We start from the raw sequence: 19,499 nt of genomic DNA, 5'->3' as shown, positions 1-19,499 counted from the left end.
GATTAAATGTTATGTGCAAGGAATGCATCTAAGTATATGCTAAAGCTTCTATAAATGGGCATACTAATTTAAATAGCCTTCTAGGAATTTATCTGTGGAGTTACAAATAACAGATTTCATCGACTAGGTAAAATTAAAACTTGTATGTATTCAGAAAGAGCAAAATGTATTAGTTGTACATGTGTTTTATACATTTAAACTACTTTCAGAAGTTGTTAGAAATAGGGTACAATGTTAGTCAAAATATTATTAAAAATCCAGGAGAGAGTTCTATGAGATCAGTTTTAAAACAGTGAGTACACAATTTGAGGTGTTTATCTGAAGCATTTTTCTTGCCAACTACAATTTTTGACACTCTTGAGATTTTCCAAGATTTATTTTTCTATCTGGAGAGTAGCAGATAGTATAACATATTGAAAAAGGCTGCTAAAACAGGAGTATGTGCTATAATTTTTATTAATAACAAATTGATTAATTCTTTAGTTCTTCCTATGTTAAATATACATGTAAATTTTTAAAGAGAGATTTTTTTGGCTTTATGGTTAACAGACTCAAGTAGTTAGAAATATTCTTTCAATCTTAAAATCCTAACTAAAATGGTTGTTGAGTTAAGCTATATTTAAAAATTCAGACTTACTAAAAAATTAGTCATACCAAAATTAAAATTTCTTAATCACAAAATTAATATGGTGTATACAAACTGAATATACTTTAAATGTATTTTGAATCAGTGAAATGATAGTTTTTCAATACTCAACTTAATTTGATCATCATTATATATCATTTTAAAAGCAGCATATATATGCTTACCTCTTACACCAGGACTAAAAAGATGTAAGTGTAATAGAGCTAACCAGTCATAAATAGGAGAGGGATGACCCTGCTGGGGACACTTAGAGCAGCTATGTTTGCATAATTTCCTTAATCAGGTACAATGAACTCTGATCCAGATGTCAAAAGGAAAAACATAATTTATGAGATGTGTAATCAGCAGAAATAGAGAAGAAAGTAAAAGTGGTAACACCTCTCAAACAATAATACACAGAACTCAAGATTCAGTAGTTAGTTGAACTATCCCTAAGATCCTAATGGAAACTCAAATTCCTGGAAATATTCTAAAAAGTGGAAAATATGGCAGGAATTTTACATATCCATATCTGCATTTTAGCTAAAAGGTAACTTACTAACTGTCCTATAGAGGGGTACCTGTAGATGGGTATCAACTCTTTAAACAATGAGTATTTTAGTAAGTCTGTGTTTTGATTGATTAATAGGCATCGCTGGGACCCAGGCACAATCCTTGAAGATTCACTCCTGGGGCCATTCTCGGGTGAAACCCTACAGCAGTGCAGGTACCCAACAATCTGACTTAACTGATGAAGGCTTGAGCTTTTCTCTGGATCCCTCCATAGGAAGAAGGCTTGTGTAATACAGCAAAATACAGCAGAGAGATTAAGCGGAGAATAACTGGGTGAAAGAACCTAGCGAAGATACTTGCACTTCTATCATTTATATTATAATCTTCAGCAAATTGTATTACCACCTGGCTAAATCTCATTTTTTTTCATCTGTAAAATGAGTACAGTAATTGAACAACTCTTTGAGTATTAAAGGAGATGCTGCATATGAACTGTTCAATATAATATCTAACACTCATTAACTGAAAAAAATGCCATCCCTCTTTTTCTGGCTGGTAAGCAGGGTACCATACTGGTCACGCAGTTCAACGTTAATTGTTGGTGATTGCCTTTAGGCCTAAGATGGGTCTTGTAATATCACACTGACGTTCATCTCACTGTGGCATGGTTTCTCAACGCTGGTTCACCTAATCTCCCTCCTGCCTACTGCAAAAACACTGCTCTGTCCATTCTGGGAGGGAGCTGACCGTTAAGAGAAGACAGGGGAGGATGCCTGTCTCTTGCACCAAGTCCTCTCTCGTCCTTAGAATCACCATTTTTTAAATGCTTTAACTCTAACCCAAAGTAAAAAATACACTTTTATTGTATTCTAGGTCACATATAAAACGGGTGGGGGGGCGGGAGGCAGGTTTACTAAAAATATGACACACGCTGATATTTTAAAAATTGTCATAAATATATAGATAACATAAATTTACTCTTTAACCCAAGCGCACAGTTCAGTGGCATTCAGTACATCTGCACTGTCGCACAACCATCAGTGTCCCCATCTCCAGAGGTTTTTCATCTTCCTGCACTCAAACTCTATACTCCTTAAACAAGAACTCCCCATCCCCCTCTCCCCCACTCCCTGATGAACACCATTCTACTGTCTCTAAAAATTTGCTACTCTTGGTATCTCATATAAGTGGAATTATACAATATTTGTCCTTTTCATACCAATATTTTTTTATTGTTTCCGTAGTGTAGTGGTTATCACGTTCGCCTCACACCAATATTTTTTTATTTTATTAAAAAAATTCCAGCTACAACCTGCTAAATTGATTTCATGACCCACTAATTGGGTTGTAATCCATGGCTTAAACAAACACAACAGGCTTAAACAGGCCCTCAGGTAAAGGACTCCTTTATATCTGACTTTAAAAAGAGAGAATCTTCCACAGTTCCCAGACTAAGCACCATGACACAGAGACTTCTGAGTCATTTTAATATCATCAGCCTAGAACTTTAGGTGAGCCCCGAGGAAAACTGATTATTTTAGGGAATGTGTACATGGAAAAGGACTTGCTGGCAGAAGACCAACTCCTGGTGTTACATAGAGTTCAATCATCAACTAAAAGGAAATAGTAAAAGGCTTCAAAAAGACACTTGGGTAAAAATACAAGCATCCCTTCTACCCAACGTAGAGAAGGCAAAACTCAGGTTTATCCCCGGTAAAAAATATTCTGGTTTACACCTAAATGGTTTCTGAAAATCAACAGTTTTAAAAATGGCACTCAACAAATTTAGGTACATCTAAAAGTACACATCCAAGCAGCCAAATGGAAGGGAAGAGTATTTGGAGGCGACAGTCATCTTCTTGGTAAGAGAAAGTTCAACTGGTGGAGAGAAGAGAAACAATCCAGAGACTTGATCATCATGATGCTCTTCGTCTAATTCCTCCGCTGTCTATCTATGCAAGAATCAAGGCTTCGAAAAACGAAAAGCATCTCCTCTTTGGAAAAAAAAAAAAAAAGCTGTTGACCACTGTCTCAAAGATTACCAAATATGACTGGATGGGGGCTTCTTTTATAATATCTTTAGGGAGTAGGAGAGAATACTTTGTTGTGGCACATCCAAAAATGAAAGTACTCCAAAAATCTCACCAGAGTTTCAATTTTCATTGCGTGAAGGAAGAGCACCCTTAAGCCACTTGTTTTTCTAAGACGCCTTCTTCTATTGACCACCATTTGGGGCGTGGGGATAAAAAGTCCTTATAAGTCATCTGCTTTCACATGTTCTAATGTTGTGAGAAATGACCATGCAATATGCACAACAAACCACCAAAGATTTGACACAGGTGAACATAGTTGAGCGTTATCAACTGGTAATAAAGTTAACTGAACCTATATATCAAGATCTGCAGTTATTATTGTGTTACATGATAGTTGCCTGTAATGTGTATAACTTTATAAAGTCACACACTTCTAGGATTTAGTCATTTGGCGTGAGGGTAAGAGGTGTGGGGAAACAAATTAGATGGTTGTTCTGGTCCATCAGAAGGCATCAAACTGATTCCAAACCCAGGGAACGTAGGAGAGTGGCCCAAAACCTGAGAGTTGGGCCCACCACTTTGTTTCCCTTTTTTTCCTTGTAGGGCCAGTTACTGGGTAAGAAACTATATATTCCAAATAGAGTGTGGAGTTGCTGGCTACCTTCTGTTTGCTCACTAGATCCCCACTTTCTCCCCTTCCCCATCCTCTTCTCTGCTGCTGGACTGTATCAACAAGCTGCTTTGTCCTCTGAGAGGACAGTGGAGTGAGGGTATGTATTCCCCTGGCTTCTTCAGGCCTAAGAATGGGATGGTTCCCCAGGATTCCTAGCCCGAGGGTTCTGTACCATCTCTTAATCCTGTCCACATTTCTGTAAATAGTCCTTTCATTAAACTCTCTATAATCTTCAAGTTTGAGTTTGCCTTCTGTTTCTTGTCAGGACCTAACTGAAAAAGGGGATTTATTTAGGCTTAAGCAATGGGCATGGGCAAATACATACATGATGAGATTAAAGATAAATAGCTGAAATGGATATCTTGATCAGGGCTTAAAAGCTGTATCTCTTACCTCCAGTCCAGTATGCAGCAAATAGGAGAAGTCTCCTAAAAGGTCAATACTGTAGTGGAAACTAAGCTTGAAGTTACTCTACTTCAAATGCTACCTTCAAAAAAAACCAATCATTACCAATCATTCCTTTTCATGTGATCAAGCAAACCACTGGGTTAAAGATGGTGGGATGCAATTATTACAAATACACAGGCACTGAATTAAGATAATACACCTGTATGGGATAAACAGACTAAGGTTTAAAAGATTGGCTCTTTTGTCTCCAGTCCTTTGTAATGAAGGCTCTCTGCCACCCTTTGGACCGGTTAGCTCCCATTCATTCCTTAAGGCTTCAGCTTAGAAATCAGTTTCTCAAAGCCAAATACCTGGTTGGTGATGAAGCCAGGACTTAAATCCAGGTCTTCTAACTTGGAATTCTCTATTAAATAGTGCTTGTATTTACATACATACAGTGATGCCATTACCACTGAGCGACCCTACCCTGTTGCAACTTTATGCCAATTGTGGGCAAGATGCTCTTTGCTTTTTCTTCCTCTTTTTTCTTATTAAGATTAAGCTTCATAGGACTTATTTTTATGAACTTTCTTCCTGGAATGCACAACAGTCTGATGCATATCCTTTTCAAACCACTGAGAATATTACTTATAAGGTAATCTCTAATCATAAAAGCATCAGGTTTTTGTCCAGTTCTAAATTTCTCATGACAGAATATACTGGAGCTAACTGCAGCAGTCTTCCTTCTGCATGAAATGCTGACATATTATTGAAGCACTAACGTTTTCTTTCTAGAAATTGGAAAAAATTTATTTACTGTCCCTTTTGAAAAGTGTCTTAGTAGGGTCTCATGAAGTTGACTTTTAAACCAACTCTTTAAATTTAATTTCATAAATATCAAATTCTATCTGAAAAATGGTTAATGTCAAACAAAGCAAGATCAATTGTGAAATATTAGGTAACTTGAAAAGTGCCAGGTGAGGACAAAAGATCTGTGATTACAATGTCAAAAGCTTGGTGAATAATTGCCTGAATTTGATTGTCTGCATAAATTTCCATTCCCTAAAGGTTCTACCTTTCTGTAGTGCTAAGCTTACCACAAAAGTAATTTTTATGAATGTTTCAGATTCAGAGGAATTAACCTTGTCGAAAATGCTTCTTTCAATGCTGAAAATGCATTCTTTCATAATTAGAATCAAGAAATGATTTCTAACTTGATACTATTAATGAAACCCAGATTAAAAACATTTTTGTTACTTACAGCTCTATTTTCTGAGATTTCCTGGTTTCTGACTAGGTAACCTGTACTTAGAAGAAGCAATCTTCCTATGCATTTGCTAACTCCTCACGGGATGGGTATTCTCTTCATTGCTGCATTCCACATGTAAGTGAAATTAAGATCCCACTCCTCTAATATATTTTTGCTAGTTATAATCAGTAGGTAATATAAAAAAGGAAGGTAATTATTCTTGAAGAGCCACATGACCTAGAAATAGGATATATAAAGTATAAAACATATTATTATTAAGCACACGAAGTAATCACTGGAAAAGACTGTGAGGCTACTGTTAAAATGTTAAAGAGGTTATCAGTGTGATATGACCATGGGTGATGGCATTCTCTTTATTTTCCAAATGCTCTTCAATGAACATATAGTATTATTAATAAAAAAAAAAGAGAAAGCATTCACAACTCTTTATAATATAAAGTAGGAATCAGAACATGAAATGATGTGCTATGATTATAACCTTGTGAAGGTATACATACAGTCATGGGCAAAAATAAAAGTAACACAGAAAAGAGAAAACAGTTGATTTGTGGATGTTATGAATGATGGATGTTTTTTCTCTTTGTTAGTGCCAGAATGTTGTTTGGTGAGAGAAAAGGAGGGATTATATAAAAGGAGTAAGATAATGCTAAAGCCAGTTCCTCAGGAGAACTGGAAGGCAGGACATTGAGAGTGACAGACAACAAGATGGGCCTGAGCCCATGGTACATGCATTATCATATGACCCAAGAAAACTATTCCACTGACTGTGGTTTAGTATCTTTTTCTTGTCTTTTGTGGGAGCATGAACAGGAAGGCTTAACCAATAGGGATATGTAAATGAGAAGACGTGCTGAAGAATAGGTTACTGAAGCCAATTTTTTTTCTACTCTTGTTAGTGGATGTATCAAGCAGGCAAACATTGAAAATAGGGACAGTCTGGCCCGCTTTTGCCACTAACCAGATATCCTGTAGGAGGTGTGGGACAGGAAGTTGTGGGGACATGACACAGAACACCTGAAGTCTACAGCTCTAGAGATTCATTATGGCCAAATACAATGTAGAGCTATCTAGAAATCCTTTGGATAGAAGTCATTTTGGTTAGCCAAGTTTTTCTAATGTCTAGAGGTCTTTTAAAGTTTTTTTTTAAACCACTTAAGAGGGGCGCCTGGGTGGCTCATTCTGTTAAGCATCTGTCTTCGGCTCAGGTCATGATCCCAGGGTCCTGGGATGGCGTCCTGCATCAGGCTCCCTGCTCAGCAGGGAGTCTGCTTCTCCCTCTCCCTCTACTCCTCCCCCACCTTGTGCTCTCTCCCTCAAATAAATAAATAAAATCTCTGAGAAAAAAATAAAACCACTTAAGAAAGAAATATTTCCAAAATTTATCTTTTTAGAAGGAGACAATACAATTTATTTAACCTCTCTCTTAATGCTCCAGGGTTATCATTAACATATATTGTTTACTGTGTCATTCAGAGTCTGTTGAGGAATTGGGGTGCCTGGGTGGCTCAGTCATTAAGCGTCTGCCTTCTGCTCAGGTCATGATCCCAGAGTCCTGCGATCGAGCCCCGCATCGGGCTCCCTGCTCAGCAGGAAGCCTGCTTCTTCCTCTCCCACTCGCCCTGCCTGTGTTCCCGCTCTCCTCTCTGTCAAATAAACAAATAAAATCTTAAAAAAAAAAAAAAAAAAGAATCTGTTGAGGAATTAATGGTTCTTTTCTTTATATTTTTTGTTTAGGATGACTCGATTTTTTTTTGGTAGTTTGTTTTTTGCACTTTTTGTTTTTATACTTAAGGAACAGGTTCTTACTGCGAGGGCTCACAGGGCTATATTATGCATACAACACAGGATTTTTAGTACTCAGACTTTGCTATATCAGCTTGTCTTATGTCCTAGTTCTCATCTGTAGTTCACACAGATGCAGCTGCTAGCCAGCTGAGATCCGGCTAAGAGAGGGGTCACTAGATACAAGGACTTGATGACTGTTTCCCAGTATAATGTCACTATTTCATTTTTCGCCGAGTTACCTTTGGTCATCAGCACCATTTTGACTGCTGTTCAGGACAATTCTCCAAAGATCCGAGGATACCAGTTTCTTCTGGTCACTCACAAGATTGATATCCGGCAACTGCAGTTCACACACTTTGCTTTCAGACAGACTGAATTCTTGAAATGCAACAAAAACCTTCTGGAGTTCATCCCAGTATTCCAAACTACACGGAATCTATATTAAAATAAGGAAGATTTTAGAAGTTGCAAATAGAAACTATGATACAGTTCTATATTTGTTGAAATGCAAATTAAACCATAGAAGTTATAACATGAATAAGACTTTTAAAAAGGGATAAGTCTGTAGAAGACAGTTTAGAATTTCTTTTCATAGTTATATTCACCCTGTTTACCTACCTTTTTTTATTATTATATTATGTTAATCACCATACATTACATCATTAGTTTTTGATGTAGTGTTCCATGATTCATTGTTTGCATATAACACCCAGTGCTCCATGCAGGACGTGCCCTCTTTAATACCCATCAGCAGGCTAACCTATCCCCCCACCGTCCTCCCCTCTAGCCTACTTTATTTTAAAAGACCCATTCAAGAATAATATGTGAAAACAGCCAAGAAAGTTTTTAAATAAAAGAGAAAAAAGGAGGAACAAATTCTACCAGGTGTTAAGTGTATTATAAGGCTATGGCAGTTAAAAGATAAGGTTTGAGTAGTAGCCTACAAATAGATTAAAAGAAACAGAATAAAAAATAGTATAAGATATAAGTACAGATAAGTTTTAGTTTGTAAGGAAGATACCATTTCAAACAAGTAGGGAGAGACAGGAAATGTGGTTGCAAGAACTGTCTAGCCATTTGGTAAAACCAAAATGGGTCCCTACATCATTCCTACATGAAAGTAGATTCCAAAAGGATCAAAATGTTAGAGGCCCAAACTGAAAGCATAAGAGAAAAAAAATCGGTTAACATCTTTATCATAATAGGGCAGCTTTTTATAAGTATGGCATGAAACCCACTGAAGAAAAAAACCCCCACAAAACTACAGTGGATAAAATCAAATTAAAAAAAAAAAGGCAAACTAGGGTAGGATAAGTGATATTCAATGATAGATCCAGGAATAATTGTTGTGGTAGCAGAGAGTGCTTACAAATCAATGAGAAAATGATAAATAAGCATACAGAAAAATAAGAAAAGGAAGATGTTGGAAAAGGCAATTAGCCATGGGCCCTGAACTTCCCTGCATGTTACTGCTAGGTATGAACAGGATGCAAGGCCCTGAAAGCTGTTAACTGGGGCTAGTTCTTAGGTTGTGTTTACAGAGAACAACCTTGAGGGATGTGGGAAAGTCTCTCTCCAGGACAAAGAGCAGACTCACTCTAAAGGGGGTGGATTTGACAAGCTCCATGCTCCTTGGCTGTGCCACATACCTACTGCATGCATACCATCTCCCTGAGGGCCCTTCTGCATTGCCCGCGTGGGACCTGGGGGCAAGAGGAACCAATGCAAACATGGTGCTCATGTTACTTGCGCCCGGAGTAATAGTGTTCTTTGTTTCTGACCCATGAGTCTTATGTCCTCTGCAAGAAGCCACGAAACACTAGCAGGCTGATTCATTAGCTTGCATATGGTAAATTCGCAGACTCTGACAGTAATTAGTTCACAGAAAAACAAAAGTAACTGGCCAGTAAGCATGAAAAGATACTCAACTTCACTAATACTTAAATTCAAATTTAAGTTAATAACATAATATTTTTAATTTATTACTCTGGCAGTTTTAAGAACTGACAGTTCCAATTTCTGCACAGGTGTGGTTAGATTAAGCATTTCCACCCAATATTTTTGGAGGGTAATTTGGCAATATCTATTAAATGCTTGGAAGTATATGCCTAGGAATCTATTTACAGAGATTCCAATGCAAGTGTGTATTTATTTCAGCACTGGGTGTATTTGTAAGAAATTAGAAATGACTCAAATATCCATTAATAGGGGATTAAATATCACAGGCAGATCTATAGAATGGATTACTATACAACCATTAAAACGAATAAGGAATATCTATATATACGAACACAAAAGGCATCCAAGATATATCACTAAATTAAAAAAAAAAAAGCTTTAAAATAGAGCATGTGAGTTAATTCCATTTGTCTTAAAAAAAAAAAAAGGACTGGGCTCAGGTGTGCCTTTTCTTTCGGAAGCATTCCCTAATTACCATCCTCAGAGCTGGTCGCTGCCTCCTTTGTGTCACTTCTATATCTAACACACTCCTCTATCATAAAACTCATTACACTTTGCAAGTCCCTATTTACATGTTTGTCTCCTTTAGTCAACTCTGAGATCCTTGATGCAAAAATGACACATTATTTAAAACAATTTTCTTAGCATCGAACAGTTTTTGGGACATAAGGGATTTTTTTTTTTTTAAGATTTTATTTATTTATTTGACAGAGAGAGAGAGAGAGACAGAGAGAGAGCAGGAACACAAGCAGGGGGAGTGGGAGAGGGAGAAGCAGGCTTCCCGCTGAGCAGGGAGCCCGACGCTGGGTTCAATCCCAGGACCCTGGGATCATGACCTGAGCCGAAGGCAGACGCTTAACGACTGAGCCACCCAGACACCCCAGGAGGGGGAGCCCGACTCGGGGGGGCCCTACGCGGGGAGCCCTATGCTGGGCTCTATCCCAGGACCCTGGGATCATGACCTGAGCCAAAGGCAGACGCTTAATGACTGAGCCACCCAGGCACCCTGGGACATAAAGGATCTTAACAGAAGATTCCTGAATGAATAGATTTCTCCTTAACCTTTCTTTTCTAAATAAGTGACTCCTAATCTTTCAATGGGATAAATTTTACCTCTCCACCCATAACAGTTTCTTTTCTTTAAAGAGGGATTTGAGCATCCGTGTATGGAGAGATGATTACTGGGAAAAACGGGAACAAAATGGATATGCGTAAGAGGCTGACGGGGATGAAATAGAAGGGTATGTTCTGTTTAGTGATGAGTACAAGTAACACATTCATAGTAATCCACTTTTACCTACCATTTCTTGAAATTCGCTCCCTTCTTGCTTTCCATGATATACTTCTTTCTAACTTTACCCTCTCTGGGTCTTTGTTCCTATATTCTCTCTTAGCCTAAAGCACCTGTACACCCCTTCATTTCTCATTGTCTCATATTTAAATCCTTCCCATCTATCAAGGTCCAAATGAAATACCACCTTTCTTTGAGCCTTTTCACCTCCCCAGATGGAGAAATGCTCTCCTTTTTCTGAACTCCAGCAGTTTTTTAAAAGGGAATCTGTTTCATAGCTCTTATCACTGTATACCTCATGTTATAGTTATTTCTATACATGACATCTTCCCCGGTAGGCACATTCCTTGAGGGAATGATTTCCATTTGGCTAAGCTTTGGATTTTCATAGCACCTGGCAAAGTGTATATAGTGAATGTTCAAAAAGAAAGTTGCTGAATGAATGAATAATTCATGAATGAATGAATGAATGAATATACACATCCTGGGTGATTCAGTCCATCTCTGGCACATTAAAAATTCTCCACAAAGAAGTACAGAAGATAAAAGCATGAACTTTGGAGTCAGACCTAATGGGATTCAATTCCTAGCTCCATTAGCTATGAGTTCTTGGGCAAATTAATTTCTCCAACATCAGTTTCTTTACTTCTAAAAAGGAGATAGTAACAGAACAATCTCAGGAATTGTGAGAATCAAAAAAGACAAAGCATCTCATATAATAGCACATAGTAAAAGCTTAAAAAATGTTAGCCATGTTACTGATTGGCTGTATGAGTTCTAGTAATTTGGGGGTGGAGTCTTCTGGGTTTTCCACATAAAGTATCATGTCATTTGTGAAAAGAGAGAGTTTGACTTCTTTGCTAATTTGAATACCTTTTATTTCTTTTTGTTGTCTGATTGCTGTTGCTAGGACTTCTAGTACTATGTTGAACAACAGTGGCGAGAGTGGGCATCCTTGACGTGTTCCTGATCTTAAGGGAAAGGCTCTCAGCTTTTCCCCACTGAGGATGATATTCGCTGTGGGTTTTTCATAGATAGATTTTATGAACTTGAGGAATGTTCCCTCTATCCCTATACTCTGAAGATTTTTAATCAGGAAAGGATGCTGTATTTTGTCAAATGCTTTTTCTGCATCAATTGAGAGGACCATATGGTTCTTCTCCCTCCTCTTATTAATGTGTTCTATCACACTGATTGATTGGCAAATGTTGAACCACCCTTGCATCCCGGGGATAAATCCCACTTGGTTGTGGTGGATGATCCTTTTAATGTATCGTTGGATCCTATTAGGGAGGATTTTGTTGAGGATTTTGGAATCCATATTCATCAGGGATATCCGTCTGAAATTCTCCTTTTATACGGGGTCTTTGCCTGGTTTGGGGATTAAGGTAATGCTGGCCTCACAGAATGAGTCTGGAAGCTTTCCTTCTGTTTCTATTTTTTGAAACAGCTTCAGGAGAATAGGTATTATTTTGTCTTTGGTAGAATTCCCCAGGGAATCCGTCAGGCCCTGGACTCTTGTTTTTTGGGAGGTTTCTGATCACTGCTTCAATCTCGTTACTGGTTTTTGGCCTATTCAGGTTGTCAATTTCTGCACTAGCCAAACTGTGGAAAGAGCCGAGATGCCCTTCAACAGATGAATGGATAAAGAAGATGTGGTCCATATAGACAATGGAATATTACTCAGCCATCAGAAAGGATGAATACCCAACTTTTACATCAACATGGATGGGACTGGAGGAGATTATGCTGAGTGAAATAAGTCAAGCAGAGATAGTCAATTATCATATGGTTTCACTTATTTGTGGAACATAAGGAATAGCATAGAGGACATTAGGAGAAGGAAGGGAAAAAATGAAGGGGGTGGGGATCGCAGGGAGAGATGAACCATGAGAGACTATGGACTCTGAGAAACAAACTGAGGGTTTTAGAGGGGAGGGGGGTGGGGGGTTCATTAGCCCGGTGATGGGTATTAAGGAGGGCACGTACTGTATGGAGCACTGGGTGTTATATGAAAACAATGAATCGTGGATCACTACATCAAAACCTAATAACGTATTGTATGGTGACTAATGCTCACAGAACGTTTATAAAGCTTCGGTGTCTTTATCAGGAGCTGTGAGGTTGTGATCAAGGGTCTTACTTGCCAGATTTCTTAACGATGGGTTGGGCTTGTGAGAAGAAAATAATAAGCCTTGAACCTGGATATTCATGAACACTGTAATCATAGTTCAATATAGTTTTCTGCTGCACATCTACTAAAATGTGGCCCTCCGTGTTGGCTATGACTTAAGAGATAAAGGAATATCTCATTGCTTATCTCCCCTCTGGACTGCCAATGAGTCAGTCCTTTGGTTTAGGACAGTCATAACCAGAGGTGGCTAAGATGTGGGAAGGGTTAAGATGTGGAAGAGGGCAAATGAGTTTAGAAAAAGCATATTTACAAACCTATTGCTTTTTTGTAATGCCAATAATAGAATGTAAAGTTAAAAATTATATTCTTGGTAGACAGGTTACACAGAAAATAGAGTGCAAAGAAAAGACTTGTTTCTGGTATTGTCTCTAGAATTCTCCATTAAAATTAATATATAATAGCTTATGAAAATTGGCTGTCACATTGGAAAGCAGAGTGGGGCTTTAAGGAAAAAAAATCTAGTAAGTTTTGATGTGCAAGGCGAGGGTTGGAATAGGTCCATAATATAAGGCAATCCAAGCTGGGAACCACTGTGGGAAGCCATGAGCAGTTTAAGGGCAATGAAAGTGGACTGTACCAACACTGGCACTTAGGGGAGGAGTTGTGAAGAGTTCAAAAAGAGAGATTTGGAAGAGAGCCAAAGACAAACTTCACTTCGTTCACAACTCTGTGTGAGGCTGGCTCTGTGGTTACATACTTCAATCTGAACATTACAGACAGCTCTGAAAATTCAGAAAACAATAGAAAACTACTATAGAAATAAATCCCCAAATATGTCAGCTATGTGTTTGTCAGGATTTTCCTTTGTACACCCTATTTTCCTTGGTTAACAAAGAGCTATTAATAAATTCACTCCAAATAAACTTCTGTTGAAAAAATTTTACATTGTATGTCTGTAAGTACATTTGCAAAAGCATGTTTGATCCCTTCGCTCATTATAAGGATGTATTTGTCTTCAAAACTTCTGATGAAAAGCTAAAATGAGTACAATTAGTATTTTCAAGGCAATTTTAGTCAATTGTCCATTCAGACACACATTGAGCCATAAATTTATAAACCATACAGATAGAATCTTTGTATTTTATTTCTCCATCATAAAATGTCTTTCTGGTATGACACCCCCATAGGATGAAATCCCTAAGTCACTGCTCTACAACTTGAGCAGCTTATTTAATGACTCTGAGCCTCAGTTTCCTCATTTGTGAAATGTAGGTAATAAAAACTATTGTTTTTAGGCCAGGTTAAGAGTTTTTGACTTTACCTTCACATCAATGGGATATCTTTGAAGAGTTTTAAGCAAAGAAGTAATGAGTCAAATGTATGTTTATTTTAAAAGCTTCTGGATACTGTATAGAGAGTGGAGTAAAAAGAGGGCAAGCCTGGATGTGAAGGACCAGGCAGGAAGCAAGTACAGTGGTCTACACCTACAGTATGGTCGGTGGCAGCAGAGTGATGTGTGGGAGATTCTTGGGACATAAAAATTTATCGACTGATTAGATACAAGGAGAGGGAGGTGTCAAGGATGACTCCCAGGTTTCTGGCCCGAGCAACTGTGTGGACGCTGAGGTCATTTACTGAGTTGGGTAAGACTGAGCTTTCCCACTGGCGAGTAGGTTTGTGGTATACATGGGGTAGAAGAGGGGAGATCATGAGTTCATTTTTAGGCAAGCTGAGTTAGACGAAGCAATAAGCTATTCAAGTGGAAATCTGGAGTAAGGAGTTGGCTATTCTGAAGAGTGGAAGAGGGAGTTAACGTGTTGATACACAGCTTTAGGTTTGTCCAGCCTTAGCCTTTTGTCAGGAGAGTGTCATGGAAAGACAAAGCATCAAAGTTCAGGGTATTTATTTGCAAGAGGGTGTTTTAAATGATGAAGTAAGAATATAAGCTGGTTAAAAGGGGATGAGAAAATAGAGTGAGCTGATGGACAGGGAGAAAGAAGGGATAGGTTTATTTATAGTTTAACAAATGACCATAGTGGAGCTTGCTGAGTGAGCAGGCTGGAGAGACAGACCACAAGTGAGATGAGAGGCTGGAATGAGTGACTTAGGAGGCAGAACAGTTTGGGATGACGACAAGGTCCAGGGCTTATGTGAGAGTGAGTAGTTACATGTTGTGAAGATCACTAGAGTGAGGAGATCAAGCTGGGGTGTTGGCTGGGTCATTTGTAAGGATGTTGATGTCGGTGGGGAGTGGGCTAAATGGGTGACAGGTACTGAGGGGGGCACTTGTAATGAGCACTGGGTGTTGTATGTAAGTGATGAATCACTAAATTCTATTCCTGAAACTAATATTACACTATATGTTAACTAGAATTTAAATAAAAACTTGAAAGAAAAAAAAAAAAGCCATGGGCCAGAGACTTCTGAGAATTAGGGAGAGTGACCAAAAAGTTAGTAGATGACAACAACAAAGAGGGGTGGGGAGGACAAATAATTAGATGGAATGAGTCTCAAAGGAGCAGGGAGATTTTACAGGAGGGTAGAAGAGTAAAGGCAAGTGGCATTGGTGAGCAAGAACATCTTATCTCCTGACCTTGAGGTAAAAAGAGATGTGAGGGAATGAACAGTCTCCACCTCAGAGGGTTACAATGCTGCACAGAGTTCCAGGGGAACGGCAAGATTTTTATCTAAGGTAAAGGGGGAGGGGAAATACCTGAAGAAGAGATTGAGGTTTAGGGGAGTTCACTACTCATAGATCAAGTGTTCCAGAGTGCTCAGTGGAAGGGTTTGGGAGGTAGAAGAGAGGAGGTTGGTGAGAAGAGGAAAAAGGGATGCAAATCAGTGTCTACCCAAGAGGGGATAATTCTCTGGGGTGCCTGGGTGACTCAGTTGGTTAAGTGTCTGCCTTCAGCTCAGGTCATAATGACAGAGTTCTGGGATCAAGTTCCACATCGGGCTCCCGGCTCAGGGCAGAATCTGCTTCTCCCTTTCCCTCTGCCCCTCCCCTCACTCCTGTGTGCTCTCTCCCTCTCTGTCAAATAAATAAATAAATAAAACCTTTTTTTCTTTTTTTTAAAAAGAGTGGATAAATCTCCTAGTTCGGGTAGTGACTAGGAGAAAGGAAGAGAGGCATGTGTTGGAACAGAGTCCTGATTTAGGAGGGTTAAAGACAATGGTTGTGGTTCTAAAAGTTAGCCTACTGTTCCCTCCTGAGGTCTGGCTTGCATTCTGTGTGTTCTCTGAGAAGGATTCTTAAAGAACTCCAGCCATTTCGCCAGTGAATTCATAGCACAAAGTCCGATATATGGTATACGCTTAATAAAGTTTTTGAATTAATGAATGAAGATAGGTGCTGAAAAGTTAACACTTTTACCTTCCTAAACAGTCTCCTATTCTACAAAGATCTTGTATTATACACCGAGCCCTTCCATTTTATTCTGCAGTCACACCCACTTTTTACAAACTTTTCATTAGCTCACTAATCTTCCTTTGCCTTTCAGTTAGGAACTGACATTGCCCCGCTAATCTCTAGGTTAGTAGTAACACAATTAAACTAAAAATTGAATGTAGTCATATTGTGTTTCATATGGTAGCAATTAATTATTCTCAAGGAATAACTCTGAGCTGTCTTGTGTGATCTATTTAAATAACTTTATTATGTGCTTTTAGGTTTGAAAGAGATGATGTGAATGATCTTTAGTTACGTATCTATAACTGAGGATTTATTATTAATGTCTGTGTTGAATAACTTGAAGGAAAGAGGACTATTCCAAGGAAGTTTGGTTGCCAAAAAATAGTTTAGAAAGCTTGAATATCTAATACTGAGTCATGGGAAGTGGGAACAAGTAAATTGGTTTCACTGGAAAACATTCCACATGTAACACATGGTATATTTCAAATGACTGTCAAGATTATATATTTTTTTATAACATTTTGTTTTCCTATCCATTATTTGACAGAATCTAAAAAATTAGCCAGCCATACATAATAAACTGTACTCTAAGCATATGTGGTCTTTGCATATGAATATATTTTAGGTTGTATATCTGCCAGTTGGTAAGAGTACATGTATTTTTGCACTTAAAATGTTATTCCACAATTTGTTTCCATTTGATGGCTAATTTGGGAAGATTTGCATGTGTGTTGGCTATTTAAAAATATTTCTGGTACAAAGAATATTTTGGCACTTAATTTGTTTTTATTACTTAATAGCACTGCCAAGACTATTAGCAAGGTTGCAAGTGCCCATCTGTCCTCATAGATAAATAGCTCTGATTGCTTTGTGCAGGGGCTGCTGAAGCTGGGCCACTGCCCCTTTGCCCACTCAGTCACACTAAGCAACCTAGGAAAGGAATACAGAGAAAGTGTCTTCCCTGTATTTATGTGTATAATAAAGAGTTGGTAGAGAAGAGGAGATCTAGCAAGTGATGTATTCTATCAGTCTTGCTTCAATTGTCTTTTAGTTTGTATTAGACAAAACAGAGGCAGAGTAGCTGTGTAGGGCTGGTTAGTGAGTACAAAGCTGGAACCTTCATTCAGGACTAAGTAAAGCCTGGTTGTAGCAGAGGACACCATCTTTATTACTCCTCCCACTGCATTTCCAGATTTCCCAGGATGCCAAGTCAACAGATGATTAGAGTAGGGGAAAAACAAACTGCTTTTCCACCATCACCCTTATTTTTGTAACAATAATACTGATGGCAGCTGTGGTAGAAGAAACTACTTGTAAATAACCCTTCACAATTTACAAAGATTTTTCTTATACACTATCTTAGTGAGGAAAATATTATTCCCATTTTAAAGTTAACTGTGACTCAGAGCTAAGTCAAGGAAATGTACAGGAAATGAAACATATCATGTTCAAGAACACACATTTAATAAGATAGACCTACTGGCTATAAATCCTATGCTCTTCAACTCATTACCTTTAAAGAAGAAAAACACATCTCATAACGTGTCATTTACAATTTCCATGTTCCCATTTCTTTAAAGTGGATTCTTAGGAAGAAATCTGAATGTGAAATCATTTTGATCTTTATCATTTATCCCAGTCTTTTAGGTTACTTGATTTGGCAAATGTTTTCTCTTTAGGTTTTTACTCTCAGCACTTTGAATATGTTATTTCTCTGCCTCTGGCCTACATGGTTGCTGATGAGAAATCAGTTGTTGATCATATATATATGATGAGTCAAAAAGTTGTCTTTTGACAGTTTGATTGGGTTTGGTGTGGAAATCTTTGAGTTTATTCTACCTGGAGTTCACTGAGCTGTTGGATCTGTACACTAATGTTTTCATCAAATTTGGAAGTGCTCAGTCATTATTTCTTCAAATATTCTTTCTCTTTCCTCTCCTTCTAGGATTCCTGTCATGCATATCTTGATACACTTGATGGTATTCCTCAGGTCTCTGAGGCTCTGTTCATTGTCTTAATTCTTTTTTCATTCTGTTCTTCAGACTCAATAATCTCAACCAACCTATCTTTTTTTAAAGTTTTTTATTGTTATGTTAATCACCATATTAGTTTTTTTTTTTTTTTAAGATTTTATTTATTTATTTGAGAGAGAGAGAATGTGAGACAGAGAGCACGAGAGGGAAGAGGGTCAGAGGGAGAAGCAGACCCCCCCGCTGAGCAGGGAGCCCGATGTGGGACTCGATCCTGGGACTCCAGGATCACGACCTGAGCCGAAGGCAGTCGCTTAACCAACTGAGCCACCCAGGCGCCCACCATATTAGTTTTTGATGTAGTGTTCCAACCAACCTATCTTTAAGCTTACTAATTTTTTCTTCCCTACTCAAATCTGCTGTTGAGCCCCTCTAGTAAATTTTTTCATTTCAGTTACTATACTTTTTAACTCTGAGATTTCTATTTGTTTCTTTTTTCTTTATAATATCTATCTCATTATTGATATATTTGGTGCAAAGTCATTCTCGTATTTCCCTTTAGTTCCTTAGACATGGCTTTCTTTAGATTCTTGAACATATTTAAAATAGGTGGCTAAAGTCTTTGTCTAGCAAGGTCAACAGGTGGACCGCTGAGGGACAGACTCTATTGACTGCTTTTCCCATATACTGGCCATACTTTGTTTCTCTGCATATCACATATATTTTTGTTGAAAATTGGACATTTAAAATGATACAAAATTTTATTATGTTAATGACTATTAACTCTGTTACTATCATATTGTTAATAAATAGTGGCAACTGTGGAAATCAGATTCTCTCCCTTGCCCGAGGCTTTTTGTCATTGCTATTTGTTGTAATTGTTGTTTGTGTTTAGTAACATTTATGAACCAATTTTAAAAAGTATGTATTCTTTGTTGTGTGGCCACTGAAGTCTCTACTTGGTGAGCTTAGTGGTCAGTTAACGATTAGAGATTTCCTTAATAGTCTAGAACCAGTAAGCCCGAGTCTGCTGAGATGCTCTTTGTGCCTACTGAGGCATGCTTTCAACTCTACCTTAGCCTTCCCTTCCTGCATACGCAGAGCCTTAAGGTTAGCCAGAGGTGAGAGTGTAGGGCCTTCCTGGGTCAGTGTCATGCATGTGCAGAGCCCGAGGCAAGTACACAGCCTAAGCATGCGTATGCTGTTTTGGTTTCCCAGGTATCTGTTGGAGCTTTTCAAAGCCTCTGTAAACATCTCATTCTGCAGCTTTCCCTTTTAAACTTTTTGGTTAACTTAAAAGTTTATCTGTTATCCACTGCCTTAAGCAGCCTTCAAATTAATCAATTTCCTCAAATGCTACCTGACATATACCCCTGGCGGGGGGTGGGGAGGTGGGTGGAACAGAGACTTTTCACACTGGAATATTCCTAGTTGATAACTTTTGAAA

At 38.2% G+C, this 19,499-nt stretch overlaps 1 protein-coding gene across 1 annotated transcript in view; it reads right to left on the bottom strand.

The window, feature by feature from the left end:
• VPS13B (vacuolar protein sorting 13 homolog B) overlaps positions 1-19,499 on the bottom strand; it is a 743,427-nt gene that overhangs the window by 95,538 nt on the left and 628,390 nt on the right. Inside the window, exon 39 of the mRNA XM_081817134.1 lies at positions 7,526-7,722. Coding sequence (XP_081673260.1) covers positions 7,526-7,722 — 197 coding nt within the window. The remainder of the gene's footprint in view (positions 1-7,525; positions 7,723-19,499) is intronic.

The sequence above is a fragment of the Leptonychotes weddellii genome, chromosome 4 (genome assembly GCF_054177405.1).
Source record: "Leptonychotes weddellii isolate Sample4059 chromosome 4, ASM5417740v2, whole genome shotgun sequence".
NCBI lineage: Eukaryota > Metazoa > Chordata > Mammalia > Carnivora > Phocidae > Leptonychotes > Leptonychotes weddellii.
This window is presented reverse-complemented; position numbering and strand designations above follow the sequence as displayed.